This window comes from Amblyomma mixtum, chromosome 3, assembly GCF_055824585.1.
Source record: "Amblyomma mixtum isolate Tamu chromosome 3, ASM5582458v1, whole genome shotgun sequence".
Classification (NCBI taxonomy): Eukaryota; Metazoa; Arthropoda; class Arachnida; order Ixodida; family Ixodidae; genus Amblyomma; species Amblyomma mixtum.
This window is the reverse complement of record NC_143014.1, coordinates 123,369,820-123,390,739: the sequence shown is the minus strand read 5'-3', so window position 1 is coordinate 123,390,739 and position 20,920 is coordinate 123,369,820. Positions and strand designations below refer to the sequence as shown.

At 48.6% G+C, this 20,920-nt stretch overlaps 2 protein-coding genes across 3 annotated transcripts in view; one reads left to right on the top strand and one right to left on the bottom strand.

Moving 5' to 3' along the window:
- Window positions 1–1,587: 1,587 nt before the first annotated feature.
- On the bottom strand, window positions 1,588–19,546 carry LOC149351685 (phenazine biosynthesis-like domain-containing protein). Of its 2 annotated transcripts, XM_089581044.1 has the most exons (9): window positions 19,145–19,542; window positions 17,124–17,223; window positions 16,910–17,008; window positions 12,233–12,345; window positions 9,468–9,497; window positions 5,263–5,351; window positions 4,629–4,792; window positions 4,287–4,349; window positions 1,588–2,140 (listed from the first exon to the last, which is right to left on the bottom strand). In XM_089581044.1, exons 1-9 carry the CDS (start codon window positions 19,253–19,255, stop codon window positions 2,025–2,027), a joined length of 885 nt encoding a protein of 294 aa, XP_089437170.1. In that variant the 5' UTR covers window positions 19,256–19,542; the 3' UTR covers window positions 1,588–2,024. The 2 variants fall into 2 exon arrangements, with proteins under 2 accessions (XP_089437170.1, XP_089437171.1); XM_089581045.1 differs by lacking the exon at window positions 4,287–4,349 and having other exon boundaries at window positions 19,145–19,546.
- LOC149351683 (vesicle-associated membrane protein 7-like) overlaps window positions 2,057–20,920 on the top strand; it is a 95,698-nt gene continuing 76,834 nt past the window's right edge. The window contains exon 1 of the mRNA XM_089581038.1: window positions 2,057–2,248. The gene's annotated coding sequence lies outside the window, so the exon portion shown is untranslated. The remainder of the gene's footprint in view (window positions 2,249–20,920) is intronic.

Genomic DNA, 20,920 nt, shown 5'->3' with positions numbered 1-20,920 from the left:
CACGCGCTCGATTGAAAATCTCCGCACCAGTGATTTGTGACGCTGCGGACGCGCTGCACCTGCACCAAGAAACTAGAATTGCACCGCGCCGGCACCAACGGAAGTTTTTCAGAATTAGTGCAGAGAACCAGTTCTGAATCGAACAGACCTTGCGTCGCCGTGAACAAAAGCAGCTAATCCCCTTTGCCGAAGGTTCTGAAAGCGGCGCTTCTACCGCACCGAGCTCTCCCGTGGATCGGAGGAGACAGCGCGCGGCGGCGGCGCCAACTCGTCGCCCGCTTGCCCCTGAGCAGCCCGACAAAGCGGGGGTGGACACGGCTGATTTGTCCTTCCCCCCTCAAGAATTCATCGGTGGCCGGCGTACGAACGTATCATGATTATAGCGAGCGACCTGTGCCCTGTGCACTGTCTGCCTCCGTGTCGCTATCTCTCTAGAGATCAAAGAAACAGACACCCATCTCAAGACGGCTCGAAGCACATGCTCGCCGGTGCCGCTGCATGTCTGCAACAGGTCGTCCTTCAGCAGAGCTGGCGGTGGCGTGGTTTGAAAACGGCGGAACGACGCGCGCCCGGACGCGGCATTTCGCAGATGTGACCAAGCGTCGAAGCGGGGCTGCTTTTACCCTTTTGGCTGAGCGCACCACCGCCCCTGGCGTGCGGCCATCACTCACGGTTCGAGTGAGTGATTTTCCAGGGGGGTGCAGCCGCCCCCCCTTGCCCCCCCCTCCGGACGCCCATGCTCATATATATTTGTTTTGGTGCTGTGCGCGTGGTGTTTCGCTGCGAAAACAGGGGAGTTGCGTAGAGCTAATAAACTAACTTCAAACTTTTTCCACCGCTTGAGAGATCGCTTCGCTTTTTTTTTTCTCCAATCAGAGCCCAGTGAACCAAAGCGCAAGCAGACGACAGACGACTTTCACCGCTACTTCGGCATGTCCTTCGGACACCCTCGAGCAGCGTTTTTTTTTTTTTTTTTTCGCGCGGAAGAAAAAAAAAAGACACTGACGTAGAGCCACGTGGGAGCAGCGAGCGCTCGCCCAAACTGGTTTGCCGGTGCCCGGCGCCTCTTTCGATTAGAACACAAATCCGTTCCGTTGCGGCCGGGGTGCCCGGCTCCGTCGCCGCCGCGCCGGAGAGGAGACCGGCTGTGAGAATCAGGCGTGAAAAACTGAGGCGCCTTGCCTACCTCTGCTGCAAAAGTAAAATACGTACAAGACAGGTACGACTTTGTGACACGCTGCCAGAGCTGCTTGTAGCAGGAGGCAGAGGATGCGCGGCCCTCTCTCGTTTTTTTTTGGCTCCGCCCCCGTTTGCTCCAAAGCTACTCGCACGCACGCGCAGTAGTTTTACGCCTCGGAAGGCGAGATCAGTACAGCAGCAAAACGTTCAGTTGGGCGATTTGGTAGATATTCATGATGTAAACAGCGCGAACCTGTGTCCCTTCTTTTTCTTGTCCCTTGTAGTTCGCGCTGTTTACATCATGAATATCAGTACAGCAGTCGTAAAGAGTGCTTCAACATCTCCCACCGCACGGAATGTGTGCTGCGCGTACGTCTCGCCAAAAATGAAAGGACTACTGCACCGTAGTGTGGAAGGATCTGATGCCAAATTTTTTTTTAATTACACTCACAAACCAAGCATGAGAAAAAAAAAGAAAATACATCGGCATGTAAATACACCACGGGCTGCACTATGCGTCACGATAAAAGTGGCGGCCTCTAGGACGAAACGAAAATATTCCAGCAGTAAAAATTTACCAATCGAGCTAATACCATTTTCTTGGGCTTACGCATGCATATCCACTGGTTTATTCGGGAAAGAAAAAACGCGTCTTCTGAACACGGCCCAAGCAAAGGAGTGCATTGATATGTCACCGAAACATATGACCATCTTGCGGCGGCCCTCCATGCAGTGCGTCATTCTTGCTTTTGTCAGGCGTCACCGCTTACAGGCGCTGCACGTGAGCCCTTCGCACGGGATGGGGCAGGTGACGTACTACCGCTGTCGCCGCGAGTACGAGCGCGTCAGATGAGAAGCTCCCCCCTGAGAACCACCGTGGCGTCACCTCCGATTTGGAGCCGATGTCCGCCGGCCGGAACGCGGAGGAAGAGGTCGCCTCCGCGGGCCGATGCTTGGTGGGCTGCGAAGACGAGTTTCCCACATCACTCTACTCATCAGTATCGCCACTGCTCAACCGTTGCCCACATCACTCTGCGCATCAGAATCGCCACTGCTCAACCGTTCCGCGGTATGTATAAAACTTGCCCAGCTAGACACTACTCCAAACACCAAATCGCTGGATGTCCATTAGTATATTCGCTGAGGAGTCCGCAGGTGTTTTATCAGTGCGACACGACGGATTCGAACAACACTGCTCCAACTCACTACATGATGCAGTGGAGTGGAGTGCGAGGAGACGGCTTCCGTAGGTGTGCTTTTATCACGCGTTCGCGAGCCAACCACAGGCCTCCGTGAGCCCCCACCTTGTACGTGGGCCGACGCCGAGACCTTCGGTGGAGGACAACTCTGCGGCTTCTGTAGAGGGGTATTCATAAGGCGGAGAATTCCATCCCTCAGCAGGGTGTAGCGTGCACACACCACAAAAACGTCATGCCTTTGGGCGCTCAAAGGCGTGACGTTTTAGTGACGCGCGCGTGTACCCTCCACGCTGGAAAGGAGTCGAATTCTCCCCCTTGTGTATACCCTATTAAAACGGCTCTCTTGTTTTGACCCACCCGGTGGTCTCTAGTCCCTATCACCCCAGTTATCTACGCCTTCTGTTTACCATACAGTTAGGGCACGGACACCCACAAAGCATTTTACATGTGGAGCACTAAATACTGCCCCGGTATATTAGTGGTTTTGATACGTTTCTGGCCACTATGAAGGAAAAACAACACTGTTGAAGCCGGGTTGAAAGGAACTTCGTCATCCTTTTCTTTTTTTTTTCTATTCTAGTGAATTTACTGTTCCCACCCGCGCGCTCTAAACTATACTCCATCTGAGTAGTTCCTTGCAGCACTACCATAGCTGCGATGAGTGCACAGGCGACGTCCCGACGCTGCAGAATGTATTGCCAGTTTAAAATAAACGTATGAGATAGAATATGTTTAAAAAAAAATAGCGTGCATTGTGGTGTATGGTCTGCGAAACGCTATTTCAAATCGAGCCTTATCGTACGCTTGCGTTACGTACCGCTATTTCCCGAGCGTGGCTCTTGCATACGCTACAGTATCGTTTCCAAAGTGGCGGGGCCCTTGGCAGCATTATATTCCTCGCTAAGTTGGCTACCATGGAGGAAGGAAATCTAAGGAGAGGCCCTCGCTATCCAAGCTGCGCGCCAGAAAGTGTGCCGGATGTCACGCGCTTTCGCAAGGACTACTGGGAGTATTTGGCCGCCAGCGCAGCCAATAGTAACGCTGGGCGCAGCGTCGTAGTCTGCTGCAGTGTCTGCTGCGCATGCGCAAGCGTGCTGAGACGGCGCGGCCAAGCAGGGAAGGGGGTGCAGGGGCAAGCTTGAATAAAAAAATGCGCCGTTGACTGAGGAGGACTCTACCTTCATAGCGCTGCAAGGAACTTATGAGATGGAGTACAGTAAAGACTCCTGGCTCAAGACACCTATCAGATAAGTTCAGGCAGTGAAGTCTTCAACGATTCTGGCCTATCTTGTGCAACGCTTCGTCTTTTTGAAAACACTGGGGACCTTTAGCTGGGACAGCCTGTACACACATAAAAGCATCAAGACAGCTGGTGGCTGTCACTGGGCAAACCATTCTATAAGGGATGCGTGCAAATGAGTAGGATTCGTGTAGATGCCAAAGTCGGTGTTGCTTGACTTTAGAATCGTGGATCTTTCCATTCAGTTAAAGCGACACTGGGCTATGATGACGCTTTATGATGACTCCAGTTAAATTTAGATCACTCGAGGCTCACTAACGTGCACTCAATTCACCTCACAGGTGCCTTTCCGTTTTTATAATCGAAGTGCGGCCGCCGCGGTCGGTATGGTACCCGCGACTGAGTTGCTGAGGCTGCCGAACCACCACGTAGAGGCTGCTGTTTAACAAGTCTATACGAAGCTGGGCTAGTTGGCTCGCAGTCATATGTGAGCAGCCCGACGAACAGGAAGCATCACTCTCGGGTTGTCTTTCCTTTCAGTATCACCGACATGTCTATTGCGCTATTCCTATAAAATGACTTCGTTTAGCTTATGGTTTAGTTTTGATCGAACGCATCATGTGGCTTAGCTGGGAATTATAGCGTTAGACAGATTCAGAATAGCCCACCTTTCAGCTCCTCTTTACCGAGAGCAGCTGCCCAGTAAGGACCGAGTACAGTGTGAGCAGACCCTGGGAAGAAAGAAACCAGACAGCTTTACGAAGAACGCGCGACCCTTGTGCTCCGTAGTGGTGCATGCTGGTGTCGCAAACTTCTGTCGCACTCTTCTCAATAAAAAAAAATCGTTTTCATGAGTTCGTTATGGTTGTATCACCGGCTGGAAGGCATAGTAGCTCAGCGATTCCACTCGATCGAGCGGCCCTGCCGAGGTGCGCCCAGGACTAATGCTAATACTGTGTTGGTACTAATAAAAAATGGCAGAAATGCAAGAAGGCAGATCTATAGCTTACCGGTGACTGGGTCTTCGGGGATGCCGTTCCAGGGGCTGAAGTAGCGCGAGAGGAAGTCGTAGTCGCCGCCGCCGCGAACGGTGACAGCCACGCCACGCACTCGACTGTCGTTCTCGGCACGTAGCATTTCCGCGGGGCTCGGCCTCAGCGCTTCCAACTGCGACCTGCGCGTATCCAACGCACGTCGCGAAACCACTCCCACGTCCATGGTACGGGCGCACCTCAAACCCTCCACGAACCCTGTACGGAGGCCGTATCGCACGCGCTCTTCGCTCTTTGGAATCTACCTCCCGACAACCACGAACCTTGGAAGAAAAATTCGCAAGAATCTGAAATCCACTTTTCTCGACACGCATGAAAAACTTCTTTGAAGGCGCTCTATGCTGGGAAAACTGCTACGTTCTCTTGTTCACCCGCTTCGCCTGTATTTGTCCGCGTTGTGCGCCATGAAGCAAGGGCAAAATAATGTGGCAGGATTCGACTCGCTGAGGCCGCCACCGAAGGTCCAGCCACCGCGAAGCTTCGAGCGCTTCGCAGCGCTGTCTATAAAGGCGTCACGTGAATAAATTACGACTCCGAGCTACAAGCGTTTTTTCAGAGTATGGCGGCAGTGAGAGCAGGAGATAGTTCCCACCTGGTGCAGCGGTCATGCAGGCGCACCACAAGCTTCTTCTCTTCGGCCGAGTAACGCAGCTCAGCTGCCGGGACGTCGCCGAGCACAGCCTGCGGAAGCGCGAAGCTGCTTTTAAGTCTGCACACACTATAGGCGACAACTGCCCAAAGGCCGAGCCGGCGACGCTAAAACATTTGTGGGCATGGATGCAGGGACCTAGCCAGAAATTATTTTTGGAAGGGGCCTAAGGTAATTTTTTGCATCGAGTGGCGGTACGTTCCGGGCTGTACATTCCTAAAAAGAGCACTGCCAAGTGTCTAGAGAAACAGGGCGATGGGGATGTCGGAAGGGGGGGGGGGGGGGGGAGGGGCAGGACAGGGCACCGGCGGGGGACTATATCCCAAAAACCTTCGACAACTTATGCCCGACTATTTGAGCGTGTTCATTCCGTGCATGGCAAATTATCTTTAAAAGAACTCCTAGACTTTTGTCCGCAGGAACTATTTGAATGAGTGAAGAACCCATCTTTAGACAAATTTATGGGGTATAAGGAATCTTGTTACGTACGAGGCCTAAAAAAATTGCTTTCTCTCTGGGTTTGTAGTGAGTGAGTTTGATTCAGACCATTCACGGAGTAGGAACAGACATTCTGCTGCTTGCTGTTCTCGATCTTGCACCTGTGCAGATCGGCAGAATATAGAGGTGTGTCATTTGCGTAAATGACAAAAGTTGGAATCTTACTTATACTATGTCGTTAACAAAAATGAGGAAAAACGGTGGTTCCAAGACACTTCCCTGCGGAACACCAGAAGAGAGGCGTTTAAAATGTTATAACTCGTTGTTTACTGTTACTTGTTGGACACGGGAACTGAGGAACGATCTAATTATTTGATGAAATTCTGCGCGAAAACCACGGTTCTCGAGTTTGGGAAATATTTTGAACAGTCGACAAAATGACGAGAGTGAAAAGCTTTCGTTTGGTTTTGGTTTATAGGAGTTTAACGTTCCAAAGCGATTCAGGCTATGAGGGATGCCGTAGTGAAGGGCTCCGGAAATTTCTACCACTTGCATCGCACATTGCATGGGCCTCTAGAACTTCCGCCTAAATCGAAATTCGACCGCCGCGGCCGGGATCGAACCCGCGTCTTTTGGGGCCATAACCACTTAGCCACCGCGGCGGCTTGAAAAGGTTTCGTTCAAAGGACTCTAAAATTAGTTCTTTTTGTGTTAGAAGTGCAGTTTTTGACGAGAAATTTTTCTTAAAGCTATGCTGGCTAAGCGTTAGTATGTTGCATTTCTCGCTGAAACTCGGCATTCGCCTGCATAGTATATTTTTAAAACACTTCGAGAAAAAGGGGAGAACAGAAATTGAGCAATAATTCGATAGGTCATTTTTGTCTCCACCCTTATGAACTACGGCTACTTTGGCAATCCGCATTCCTTGAGAAACGCTGCATATTCGAGGCAACAACTAAGATGTGTTTTAAGGCTGGGCTAATTGCACTGGCTACATATTTTACTGGCAAAATTTTGAGATCGTCTATGTCTCATGACCTGCTGTTGCGGAGAACCAAGAGTCAAGTCGTGATCTCACTGGCGTCTGTTGGCATCAAGGATACTGTGGAAGAAAACAGCAAGTCAAGGAATTTCACATCTGGGGGCCATGATTGTTGTGTGCCAGTGACACAAAGGATCATTTATTTTTCTGCATATGTTTTCCACTCAGTGGTGTGTTGTCAACTAAGACATCAAACATGCCGCTGGATGTCCCCCTCGATACAAATTTAATTCATCGTTTTGGTCACGATGACACTCCTTTCCAGCAGCGTTTGTCTGGGGACTAGTTGCTTGATGTTTTCCTTACCTCTCTTCTTTCTTCTTACAAGCCTTCCTTTCTGCTACTGTAGCGTCTGCCTTGTACCCAATGCTATATATGTTTGCGCAAAAAATATTCCGCAGAATTTTTTTAATACGGCTGAATTAAATAGTTTTTCCATATAGGCCTACTCTTCACGACGGCGCTGCGCGTGCACTTGCGAAACAGTTTAGTAGTGTAGCCAAGTAAATGGTCCTTACGTTCAAAGCATAATGAGGGCAGGTTGGAAGCATCTGTGTCATTTAGAGGTGCCGTATTCTGTGTACCAATATGACGTCATTCCTACTCGTCCAGGTCAAAGCTATAAGCTCCCAAAGTGATGTTAAACGACCGTACGCTGTTGCATTACCCCACCGCACAATAAAACTTGTGCTTGTTCCGAGTTTTTTTATCAGGAGTGCAATTCTGGGATCAGCAGAAGGTGCGGTAGAGGTCGGCGCTTTGACATCCGAGAAATGCCGAGAAGCGTCATGAAGCGAAAGGCGTAGGTGCCGCCAGTGTTGCGAAGTAACAACATAAAATGCGAAGCAACAGATGCATAAGAGTAGCCGTTATCTCGGCGTATTCCGTATTTTTCCAAGCAAAAAGTGGATGCTCCATATACCCCAGTTTCCAGGAGGTCTGGTATAACCAGCCCAAGAGCTCTGTAGCTGTCTGGCTCGATCAAGCATACATGAAATGTGCGCTAGCTAGCTATTGCCACGTCTACATTTTGTTCAACAAGTACGTCAATGACGTTTTTGAAGGTCAGCTTTAATTTGACACATTTTGCGGATACAACTGCAGAAGTTTTGTTAGAGGCGGAACTTTCTGTACAAGGCACAGGCGCAAAAACACTGGGGAAAACCGACGCACGGAGCACACCACGACTCCAAGCAAGCCGATAAAATCTTTGCTACCTCACGACGTTTTGTCTCACACTTGAGCTTCAATTCAAGTTAATGAATCGCAATAATATTAAGTCGGGGTACTATTTATGTACGACAACTTTTCTCCGCCAAACATTACGGAAACAAATAGCCATGGAAACTGAGGAGCATAGGCGATGTTTTCTTTTTTCTTTCCCAACTTGTGGTGTTAATTAATTGGAGATTAATAGTGTAAATAATTAATGACCTAAAGATAACTGATAAGCAGAAGGAAAAACAAACACATGCCGCCTGTGGGATCCGAACCCACAACCTCCGAATTTCGCGTCCGGTGCTCTACCAACTGAACTATGGCGACGGCTGTGCAATCTGCTGCTTTCGGGGATATTTATGTTCAGTGTAACCGAACCTTGAGAGTGTTCACCAGCGCCACCCTCATCCGTAGCAGCGGACGTATTACCGCGAGTGCCACGTAGGAACGTGGTCGAACGGTGAGGGCGGAAGCTGTGCGAGAGCCCTCTTATGCTACCTATGGTATGAAGACTGCCAGATTCGGAGGCCTCATTAAACTATTAAGCATACAAGTGAAGGGAAAAGAGATGCTCGGTATGACATAGACTGAAGCCAACAGCCACGAAAACCAAGGAGCATAGGAGATGTTTTCTTCCCCCCACCCCAATTTGTGGCGTTAATCAATTGGAGATTAACAGCGTAATCATTGAAGATAATTTTTTGACCTAAAGATAACTGATAAGAAAGCAGAAGAAAAAGATGCCCAGGCTTAGCTTGGTTAAGCCAAGAATGCGTTGCATATTGCGCGGTCTTTTTGCGCGAGACGTATTGCTTGGCGGCACTCGATTTTCTCAGCAGCTTTTCCTCCGTGACGTATGGATGGATGGATGGATGGATGGATGGATAGGAGCGCCCCCTTTGAAACGGGGCGGTGGCAACCGCCACCATGCTCAGACGTCCTTTTTTTATTTTTTTTCTTATGTATTTTTTCTTTCGTATTTTTTTGTTTTTTTTTGTTCTTTTTTATTTTTCTTTATTTATTTTTTCAGGTGGTTTGATGACGTGACGTGACGTCACCAAACCACGTGACGTCACGTCACGTGGTTTGGTGGCTGCCCGGCCGCGCCCAAGGGCTGAACTGAGTGACTGCAATATGCTACGCATAAAAACAAACACATGCCGCCGGTGGGATCCGATCCCACGAACTCCGAATTTCGCGTCCGATGCTCGACCAACTGGGCTACGCGTCAACGACTGTCCAATCCTCTGCTTTCTCCGCCGAAGTGCAATATGTGCACGCGTTGAGATCGATCCTATAACCTACGTATACAAGGGCATCGCCTGTAATTGTCCCAGAAAAATCGACGTCAGAAGGAAACGCCTCTAGCTTGCACTTGCATACTGGGCACACTATAAAACGGCAATGGCGGCGGTGGCAAAAAAAGATGAGGAAACGCCGCTCCACTCACGTCAAGGAGGCTCCGGTACTTTGCCTCTTCCTGCCGGAACGGGGATGACACCGTGGGTTGTGGCGGGAAGAGACAAAATTATTCATCACTGGTCCATTTTTGCTGGCACGTAAAGGCTTCTCGATGCTCTAGCTATATCGCGCCACACCTTCCGGCAGTATGCCTCAGCCACCATAGTGGTCCTAGTGGCCAGTTCTGTCAATATTATGACATGCCCAGCGACGTTTTGTTGTTACCATTTCCATTTAGCTGGATAAACAAACCCTGATCGCAGGCCTCTGCTCGATCTCAATTTTAGTCAGCTACGCGAAGAACCATACACTTCATACTAGGTTGCAGAGGCGTCATTAGAGGGTGCTCTTACAAGGTGTGCAGCTGCTGCCAGCGCTGCTGCGCATGCATAGTGGCGCCTGCATGCGCAGCGCGCGCCCTTTAATCCGGTATACGTCTACGCTAATAGGTTTCCGCTATGCTAAAACTCTCTAATGATGGAAATTCAGCGCAAAAAAAAAACGCAACACACGGGAGAGGAAACACGAGACATGCTTCGCCGTGTGTTACGTCTGTCTTTGCGTCGTCATGGGCGCTTTCTTTCCTGCATATGTGTCAGTTGCGCTGCAGCATGCATCACACCATTTTTCTCAAAAGGGCCATTCCACGCTAAACGCATCAGACTTTGCGCTCGGCCCTCCCCGATTTCTTTAATAAATTTTATTGCTCTCTATATAATGTCGAAAGTAATTTTCCTCAATATATTTTTGGGGACAAATTTTTCTAGTCAGCTGCCACCCCTTTAAATTTTCGAGACGAGGGAAAATTGAGCTCTTATTTAAAAATGTACAAGCTTAGTTTTCCGTTTTCTACGCTCAACAATTTTCCTGAACAATATAGAAGAGAAGCCTTTTGCTTTAATATCAGCCCAGAACTAAGAGCCTGCAGGAAATGCTTTATTTTTCATGTTTTCAGTTATTTATTTCAGCACAAAAATATCATGTTTACAGTTTTTTTTTTTTTTCAGGAAACGTTCGCGACATGTGAGAACATGTACCAACATAGCACATGCCCCAGAGAGCCGATGAAGCGTTTTAGATACGCTCCATCGGCTCTCTGGGGCATGTACTATTCGATAAAAGTGTTTAAACTCGAATGGAGTAGAATAAGTTAACGAAAAAATTCCGAATTAAGGAGCAAAAAAGTGCGATTTGCCACGTATTCAGGCTTAAATTCCATACTGAGGTGGTTCGAGTAAAAATACAAAATGCGGTTCATTACATATCATATGATTTTAATTACGCGCTCAGCAGTTTTTTTATTGGAGCAATTTTTGCTTTAGGCGGGAAAAATTTTTTTTAACTTTATCATCGCCGCCAGTGGTGGTTGTCCCGTTATGCAACTGGACTGAATGGCAAGCTCTTGCCAGAGTCTCACGGGAGCCTTTTTGTGCTCTGCTTTTGAAGTGGACCCTGAGAGCTGTAGAAACAAGTTGCTTCTCCCCAGATTAAGTGAACATTCAAGTTCCTCTGTCTTGTCCTGCGTGGTTGCGTATCACAATCGAATGATTGCGATACACAATCATTTGCAAAAACTTTCTGAAAGATAATCTATCGGCTCATGATCTTCAGTTAGCTATGTCTCTCATATTTACTGTGGTGACATTAGCATGTCATACGGCTGAACCTGTCACTTGTGATTAACGCCTTTACGCTAACAACACTCTTCGCTGGATGCTGCAATGGTATACAGTAAGATGTCTTTTTTATGCATTTTGGATCAGTCCTGTATTCTATTTGTTTGATTAGGCGAATAGCTAGCGGTGCATACGTCGAGAGCCCGTCACTGTTCTTGTAAGCACCTCAAGTGAGAGGCGCTGGTGCCCGCTAGGAGGAGGGCGTGGGAGCATGAACGCCTGAACGTGATATTAGGATTTCGAGCAGCGCCGCAGTCATGTTAAACTTTTTTTTTCTCTCCTGAAACAAAAATTGCTCCGATAAAAATTGCTCAGCGTTATTACAATCGTATTAGTTATGTAACCAGCTGCATACACTGAATACGCGGCAAATCGCACCTTTTTGAGACTTCGATTTTTTTTTCCATTTGGGTATACCGTTCTATTCGAGTACAAACATTTTGTCATGTCCTAGACAGTCCAAGAACCATTTATTATCGCTCATGCATGTCGCGTGCGTTTTCTGAAAAATTATATACATGGCACATTTTGGGCTAAAAAAATAATCTCCAATATATAAAGTATTTCCTGCTGGTAGTTATTTCTCGGCTGATGCTTTCATACTAAGTTTGAGAAAAGATCTCGAGCGTATAAAAAAAAAAAGTAATTTTTGTTGCTTTATAATGACACTTAGTTTTTCACTATTCTGCAATACATGATTTGGAAATTTTTTTCCCCCAAGAATATTGAGCGAAGTTACTTTCAACAGTGGGATAAAGATCCATAAATTTATGGTTCATGGTTTATGAGGGTTTAACGTCCAAAAGCAACTGAGTCTATGAAGGACGCCGTAGTAAAGGGCTTCGGAAATTTCGACCACCTGGGGTTCTTTAACGTGCACTGACATCGCACAGTACACGGGCCTCTAGAATTTCTCCTCCAAAGAAATTCAACCGCCGCGGCCGGGATGGAACCCGCGTCCTTCGGGTCAGCAGCCGAGCACCATAACCACTGAGCCACTGCGGCGGCTCTGTTTGACGTGGGATGACCCAAAAGCAAAAGGTATATTGGCAACCTTCGAATCAGATTGAGCACTCACCACTATCACCGATGTCCTCGCTGGCAAGTCAAGCAGGATGGCGCCGTCTGGCTCTTTTGTTGCTTTGAGCACACCACTCTTGGTGTGGAACTGAAGTTCTTGGGACGGATTTCCTGGAAATGAGGTTTTTGTCATACTTTTCAAGAAAAATGCACTCAGAGTTAAAGGTTTATAGAGCACGCAGGTCGCGAAAAAAAAGTTAACCGGAGCAGGCACGTCCGGTCTAGTAGAATATTCTCCTATAAAAGGTCACAAATAAAAAAAAACTGCAGTTGGAAACAGTGGGTCACAGTCGGTGGCATCCTGTATTACTCCGCTAACAAATCACAACATCGAATGAAATCAGCTTTTTAATGTTTGACTATATCAAAGAAGCTAGAGAACTCGAAATAGTTGAGCTTATAATTTCGTCTTGTGATTAGCTCTTTGTTTAAGTAACTAGGAAGGCTTTAACAACGGACAAATTTTTGTCGTGAAGGAATTTTGTGTGACGGCCCTGAATGTGGGCGGATTTTCACTGTAGAATTCACTATAGTAAAGTCGTCAGAGGCACTTACGAATTCTTACGTGTGAGAAGGTGTAAGCGAGCATGCTCACTTCGTGAACGCAGTCGCCGCGCGCTGCAGCGTGATGTAACCTATGCCACGCAGCTGGCAATTCTAACTCTGCATGGCTCTACGTACCCGACGCGACGCCGCTGTACGCCTTCTGATCTGGACGCTGATTTCGTGAAGGCAGTCGCCTTCACGAGGGTATGACGTGATAGCTATCGTCTTATGGGTATGACGTGATAGCTAACGGGTCAATGCCCATACATGCAGAATTGGTGTCTTTATACTTCACATTCATAGACCCCAGGTAGTCCTCATACTACCCCTGGCGCAGATGCAGCGGTTAAGCGGTGCACCACTGCCCTGGGATAGCAGGTGCTGCCACCGGTGAGACTTGTGCGATCCAGCGTGTCCCAAGGAATCTCGCGCGACCCATCATTAATTTAACCGCCCCATGGAGGAAGGAAAGAACTAAGGAGAGGCCCTGACGTCACTTTTTGTGAAGCCGCCGCGCAACCGGAAGTTGGCTCCGCTTTCCTCACTATCTTTCTTCTCCACCGAGCTACGGGGCGGGTATCGCGCGCGGCTCGCAAGCGCTTCGTAAAAGAAAGGTATAAAAAAACCGCGCCGCTCGCCGCTACACTCCTACACCTCCCTCCCCGCAAACACGCACCTAGACACAGACCGGCGCACAGGTGCGGTGAACCTTTTCCGACGCCAGGCGAAGACAACATCACCATCCTCCTCGGGCTACCGTACACCCGCCGTGTGGCCTTCGAAACGCAGCTCAGCATCGCCGAGAGCGGCTTCATGTTTCTGTGCCGTTTGGTGAGGTGCGAAAGTTCGCTGATCAAAACAATCAACGCTTCTTCGCGTGTCGAAGCGCGGTTCCGGAGTGCCACCTTTTCGCGAGATTCATTTCAATGCATCGATCGCTCCGCGTAACGACACCAAGTTTGACGAACAAAATATCGAATGAGCGGTTATTTGCCGCATTTAAAAGCAATCCTAGGTGCGTGCGTAACGTCACGACGCTACGCATGTAGACTTAAACACGCAAGGCCGAACACACCGTGCCGAAAGCCCGTCCACCGCCACCGAGAAACACTCGGGCCCCTAGCAACAACGACGCTAACGACGCCGTACGCCGTTGCTAGTAGCCCGAGTTTTCTTAGCAACAACGTTGCTAGTGGCCCGACTTTTTAAGCCTAAATTTTGACGTCACTTCCGCCACATTCTCGCTAATGCATTGGGAATACGAAGGGCCTCTCCTTAGTTTTCCTTCCTCCATGAACCGCCCCCTGCCAGGTTGCATGAGGACGCCATCTTTTATGGGTGTCATCAAGTTAACACATACACACAGACAGAAAGAGAGACGGCTTACGCTTTAATACATAGATGCGTTGTATCCGCGGTATAATAATGTGTAATAGTCATAGCTGAAAAATAAGTTCTGTCCCTTGATCCGCTTCGCTAAACTCTAAAAGGCGCACTGCGGGCGAGTGCGGACGCTGCCCATCTCGACTCTGGCATGCGCATCGTGGCCGCGAGGAAATTAATATCGTTTGCCGTTTGTTAGTTCCGTAAGCTTTCAAAGGGGCCCTGCTATGAAAATCAATCAGGGAGTTTATGTTTTTTGCATGCGCAGTATAATGCTACATCGTAATGCCTCAAGGACCAAAGAGATCCCCGAAATCGTAATATTTATATTTTAATCTGCTCGAAATGCTCGTTTCGGGCCGATGGCATCGAAACGTAGCGGTGATTTTCAGAAGCGGAAGTGATGTGGCAACCAGAATGGGTGCTGTCTTTCTGATTTGCATCCAGGTCCAACTAGTTCCCTTGAGTTGAGGTGAATAATCTGTATTAAATGGAGCTGGCACAGAGCCCTATTCACGGGAGAGGAGAAGTAGGGAGAGGGAAATCACATTTCGAGGTCAGTTCCTGCCTCCCTCGCAAAGTCCTAGAGGAAGAGTATGTCGGGCCCAGGCGTCGTTGCTCGGTGTGCGTAATCCAAGCACAGAATGTGGCGACATGCCTTTTGAGATGTTTTCTGCTGACGTCGTGGTAGCCATGGCAGTCTCACAACATGTGCTGCGCCTGTTGGTAGGCTTCCATGTTGCACTTTCTGCACGTTACTGTGTCCACATGTTCGTTGGCATATACTTGAGCGTCTTCAGCGTTACTCTGCCGGTCGTCTGTCTCAGCCGCGAGCAGCTCGTGGCGCCTAGGTTTCTTATTGGACAGCCATTCAGCAATGACATCTGCAGTGAGTGCGTATTCCGTGCGGGCCTTATGGATGAGGACTTGGACACTGCGGTGAAGTCCAGGAGGCAGGGGGTTGGGATTAGCTGGCGTGTGCGCCGGGAGGGCACACCGTCTTTCTTTTCTGGCCACTTTGACATGTGCGGCCGGGTAAGGTCGTTCGGTGCGGGCAGGATTGTGTGTGCCGAGACGGAGCGGTCATCGCTTACGGTCTTGCTCGCCAACACGTGCGCGGCCTCGTTGCCGACGCCGCCACCCTGTCCCTGTATACCCTGTCCACTCTCACCTCCAAGCCATGGGCTCGAGAGAGTGCGTGGCTCCACGTTTTGATGTTGCCCAAAATGGGGCCGATTCTGCAAGAGTCGTTTCAGGGCATCTTGGCTGCCGGTGTATATGATCACTCGTCCTCCGGGTCCTTGCAGTCAACTAAGTGACTCCTCTATTATTTTGTAGACTGCGGCCAAGACCACTGAAAGCTCAATTCGAGCGGAGCTGGCCGTGTGGTCTTATTGATGCGTAATCTTGCAGTTACCATGAGGTGACACAAAATCAAGTGTTGCGCAGTTTGTTGACGGGTCCCAGGTCGAATATGTAAAAACTACGTTTTCGCTGTATTCGCTGTAAATTCGACAGTCGCAGCCGGGATCGAACCCGCGTCTTTCGGATCAGCAGCCGAACGCTATAACCACTGAGCCACCGCGTCGGCTGAATGCAAAGCTACAAAAAGAAATTTAACCAAGTAGATGACACATGTGCAATATGTGGTAACTCTATATAAACAATTGAACATCTTATACTCTAATGCAGTGGTATCCCTCCGTATGTCGATGCAGGCACAGTCACTCGCCCTGAGGTCCTAGAGTTAGAGATAACAAAGGTCATGTGAATAACAAAGGTAATGTGTGTTTCCAACGTCCTCTTTCTTTTCTACAGCAACAGCTGTTCAGAGCATGTTTTCTACAGCCTTGGCGTAACATGAAATGGTACGAGGAGAAAAGGGGAAGAGAAAAAAGCAGGTGTAACGCACCACGCTGACTGGTTTGAACACAGTGACGCTTATAGTGACGACATGGAAGCACGCCACGGTGACTGATCCGAATCCAAATACAGTGATGTCACGGGCACGTCATGACATCCCGCTGGGTGCCATTCCACCACTCCATCCATCCCCTCTCACTCTATACCTCACCCGTGTCCCTGCGCCTTTAACACGGGACGGCCGCCTTATATGGATGGATGCGCCACTGTTCCTGACCCTACGCCCGTATATGCTCTACGACGGGTAGCATCACACGGCTACTCCAGCTCTCCAGCGAATGCCGGGGCAGTGTAGTTCAATACCGCTCTGGTAGAGGCGTAACAAACGTTCAAAACCCCCACCAGAGTGCTAAGGACTCTGCCCCTACCCAGAGTTACTAAAACACACCGACCGGCATGCGCATTTCACATCCCAGCTGTTGCTGAAATCGGAGTCCTTGTGTGTGTTGTCCGCCGCTGTCTGTGTCTGCGAAGTGATATATGCAAAGAGGACCCCAGGCCGCTGAAGGGAGAAATTAGAGACTTCTAGAATAGGGTGTCCCTATCGGTCAGGGGCATAGGGGAATAGCGGGGCGCATGTGCGCATGCAGGCGCAGGACAATAACGCCTCTCCGTTTTGTTGTCCTGATAGCTGAAGGGGCCTTATTGTACTGCGCATGCCACTGGTACCCTGCTAAGCCCCCAACCGATAGGGTCACCTAATTCTAAATGTCTCTATTAAACGTCATACAATTAAGGCTGAGCTTAAGTCCCCCCGAATTTTTTTTCTCCATCTTTTCGCAGCGCTGGGAATTTGGGTTATATGAATAGCAAGCAGACGAACCCCACTCGCCAAAGATGGCGGCCGCCGTCGCCAGAGTTGCGTGACCGCAGAGAGCCACTTCGTTCTGGGGCGTGAACCAACGCAGCTTGAAGCATGAGGCTGAAAAAGAACGTCGAGTCAGCATGAGTCGCAGAACGATCGGGAGAGGGAAAACTAAGAAAGCACGCTTGTGGCAGCAAAAGGATTCAGATCCTTGACACACGTCTTCACTCACTTTTGTCGAACTGGTCTTCAGCTTTCTGCTTAGACACAAAAGCAGTCTCCGAGTGCTTCATCTCCGCAGCAATCGACTGCTTGCGGTGGTCTTCAATCTCCTGCGCATAAATTAACGCGCATTGCGAGAGTGAGCACATTACAAACAAAGGTTAGGAGAGTCATGAGGTTAACTAGGTAGTGTCAGGTGTTTACATTTACAACACGTCTCAGTACCGGCAGCTCGCGCGCCATCATGGCGCATGAGCAAATCGCCTTGGCACCATACGGGAAGCTGTAGGAAGCTGAGCACACTCCTGCCGCATCGGGACCAATAGGTGGTGCCCAAACTATGGTGGACATTGCGTCACGGCGAAGCTCTGTCACGTGAATTTGGACTTCCGGGTCGTTCCTGCGGTTTCGTTTGTGTAGGCATTGCTTGCAGATGTGCGGCTTTGACCTTTCGTTCCTGATTACTAACGCTCGCATAGCTGGAAAAGGGATGTTGTGCGCTGCCTCAAACTGCAGCAACGAGATGAAACGAGATGCAACATGATCCGAGCGTCATCAAGCAGTGAGTGGCGAAAACAGTACGCCGTTTCGATCTGCTGGCAGACTGCCTGCAACGTGCTCCACGGACAACTCTAGGCTTTACTTCGAGCATTTTGTTAGCGGTAAATGTTTGAAAGTGTTGTGAAAGCTATAGGGAATTTGGTAAAGTAGGTTGTTTTCTTTTCTTGGGGAGCACTAAGTTCTCGCTCGGATAACTTCGGCTATGTGCCACAGGTGTTCTCGCATGACGACAGCAGCAAGGCGCTGTTGTAGGTTTAAAAACATGCGCTATCACCCCCCCCCTCCCCCTCGGTCGCTATACAGCGTGAGAAGATATGGACTGAACGATATATTCTTCACGCATTTGTGCTGCATGCGAGTTGCTCAAATCCTGAGCCAACACTTGCCAATCCCCGACATTCTGGCTCTCGGGTCTTTACTACTCGGTGTTCCAACCTTCAGGATCACAACATTCGCTGCTCTGGAGGTTCCACTTCCAGAGCAAAAACTTCCAGAACCTATACTACGTCTGCTCCAAGCTCCAGTTGACCATGCCTAAGCCGAGGACAACCACTACAACCTCCGAAAGAAACACCCGGACACCTTAAAGAAAACCGCCTGAGACTAATAAATTCGCTTCCTGCAGGACGATAGGTTTTGCCCCAAATTCTCGGATAAATTTCTACGCATGAGAAAAGTTGTTAAAAAACACATTCGTTCCGAACTTCATGCTAATATATTCCAAAACTTATGTAGCATCCTCCGGAGCTCCACACGGTCTCCGCGTTTATGTTAAAACCAGCAACGTTCAATCTGTCTAGTAGCAGCACTGCAAAGTGGGAAAACACATCAGCAACGGCTGCTTTGGGATTTCCGCGGGTTGTTTTGGGTGCGCACCAATCATCCCTAAAGTCATTAACTAATATAGAAAAAAATTGCCGAACCGCTCTAATTTTCTTGCGCGCCACCCTTGATGTGTAAAAAGACAAAAAGTGGGCCGAGATAAACTCCATCAAGTCCAAAAAGCTTCGCGCAACAAAATCTTCCTGTGCACGAAATGCCAGATTGCGTTGCCACTGTCACCCCAGCTGCAAACCTCAATTGTCGGTCTTTCAAACTTCACCTTGACTCATGATGAAGAGAGCTCACTGGTCCATTCTTCAACAAGGGCCATTGTTCCAGCTTGTTAAAATAAAAATGCCATTTGAATGAAGCCATCTGCGTCGATATTGGAGCCTAACTATTCGTTCAGGTTCGTATTCGAAAAATTGATATTCCACACCCCTAGTTTTCTGCGTTCGTTGTTGCGCGTATTTCCCAATATGTGCAATGTTAACAAAATTCTTGGCCAAATATATGCCAGGCCCTTGAAAAAAACATCGCGTGGACCGATCTGCCTTCGCGACAAAAATTTTGCGTTTGCCTTTTTTCTCCTCTTCTGAGGACAAAACCATCTTGACTGCCTTTGAGTTTACGGTTCAATGTACGTACGCTGTCGTCCTGTAGAAACACCACGGCCGCAGGGTTGCCCGAGAAGGGAGCCTTCGTGAAGGCATCCACGACGAACAGCGGAAATCGACCTGAGCCCGAAGCCACTTCCATTTCGCCGTTTCCAGCTCCTGCTGTCCGCACGACATAAACTCACACTCGCACTGCGTCTCTGACAAAGAAGGGGCAACTGAAATGCCGCAATCTCGTTTGCTGCAGACCTTATCGCGAGCAGTTTTCTGCTGCCTAGTGGGTTGTAAAGAAAGATAGACTGCTTCTTATCGTCTGCGGCCTGAAAATATTTGACTGAAGTCTGTCCCTTGTACGTACGGTGCTTGAATAAATATGCATGCAGTGTTCTTCCCTTAATATGATGCTGCAATAGTCCAATCACTACGGGAAGTTCCGTCGGAAGCAAGAAACTCCGCTTTCAGGTTTTCGACTACATTTGCGTTCGAATTGCGAGATTCTTTGTTCCAAGTTCTCATTTGTTTCTCCTAAACGGGCGCAGTTGCCATCTTGCGGTTTCTTTTAAAGATGTAGCCTTTCATTAAGCTTGGGTTGGCCAGATGGCAGCACCGCCCGTTTGGTAAAAAAAAAAAAAAGTCAGTGTGATTTTCGGTGGATCTTATGAGTGCTTTAGCATGCTGCTAATAGGTGAGGTGCGTTTCCCAAGTGAATGCAAGCAACCATGAAAAAATCGTCTGCCAGCTACTTCCGGTTCCAAATTTCTTCCACGCAATGCCTTCTGCATTGCAATTGCCGTGCATTCGGGCATTGTTTATTCGCTAATCTGTTTGTGCTGCGACATTGCGTATTGCACAGCATCACCGTAAGATCAGCGCGTGCTGCTTATGAACACGTCCTGAGTGCAGAAATTAACAATAATGAAAGGTAAGAGTGTTTTCTCGTGGATTCTAATATTGCCAGCATAGGCTGGCTGTTCGGCGTATGCACGGCAGTCGACTGTGTGCGCGGTTGAACTATTTTAACGCGTTGCTCATTATATATTAGTTTGTTGTTGTTTTTTTTTTGCTGCACCACGAACACGACGAAGGTTGAGCTTGCACAGTTTAGCAAACGATAGATGTATTTGCCTCAAAGGGTGTAAAAGCTGTCAGTGGGCTAGCAGACTATCCACACATGCAACCGCGCGCACAGCGCGTCTTAACACATCGCACTGCATACGCATAGAAAACCTCCTACCGTTTGCACTATTTTGGTTGTACTTCATGCGAAGAAACGCTACGAAGCAGAACAGAGCTGACGTCTAGTTGGTCTTGCGACGATGCAATACAATCAGCGGTGTTGCAGTGAAAATAAATTAGTGTAAGAAGCGAATTAACACAGCGACTGCTGTGAAGCAAGCGGGTAGGGGGAGAAATTTGGAACCGGAAGTAGCGGTAGCAGACGACTTACCCATGAGCCTCTGCGCTGAATCTGGAAACGCACCTCACCTATTCTGTTGTTGCTGAAATAAAGTTCTCGTATACGTCTCCTCACAATATTCTCATGTTATTATTTTCATTTTTGCAGCACAATGTTCCGCTTAATTCTTTTGGTCTCACACGCACTGCTCTTTTTCTGGTGGTGTTTGACACGCTAAAACTTTGTTATGTCCGAGGTGATAACTCTAGTTTCGTTATTTTGGGGTCAACACACTTAGTTCGTTATATCCGAGGTAACTTACGAAAGTTCGTTACATCCGAGGTGGCATTTTAGGTTTAGAGTTAACACGCAAAGTTCGTTATATTTGCGGGGGAATAGTAAGGTTCATTA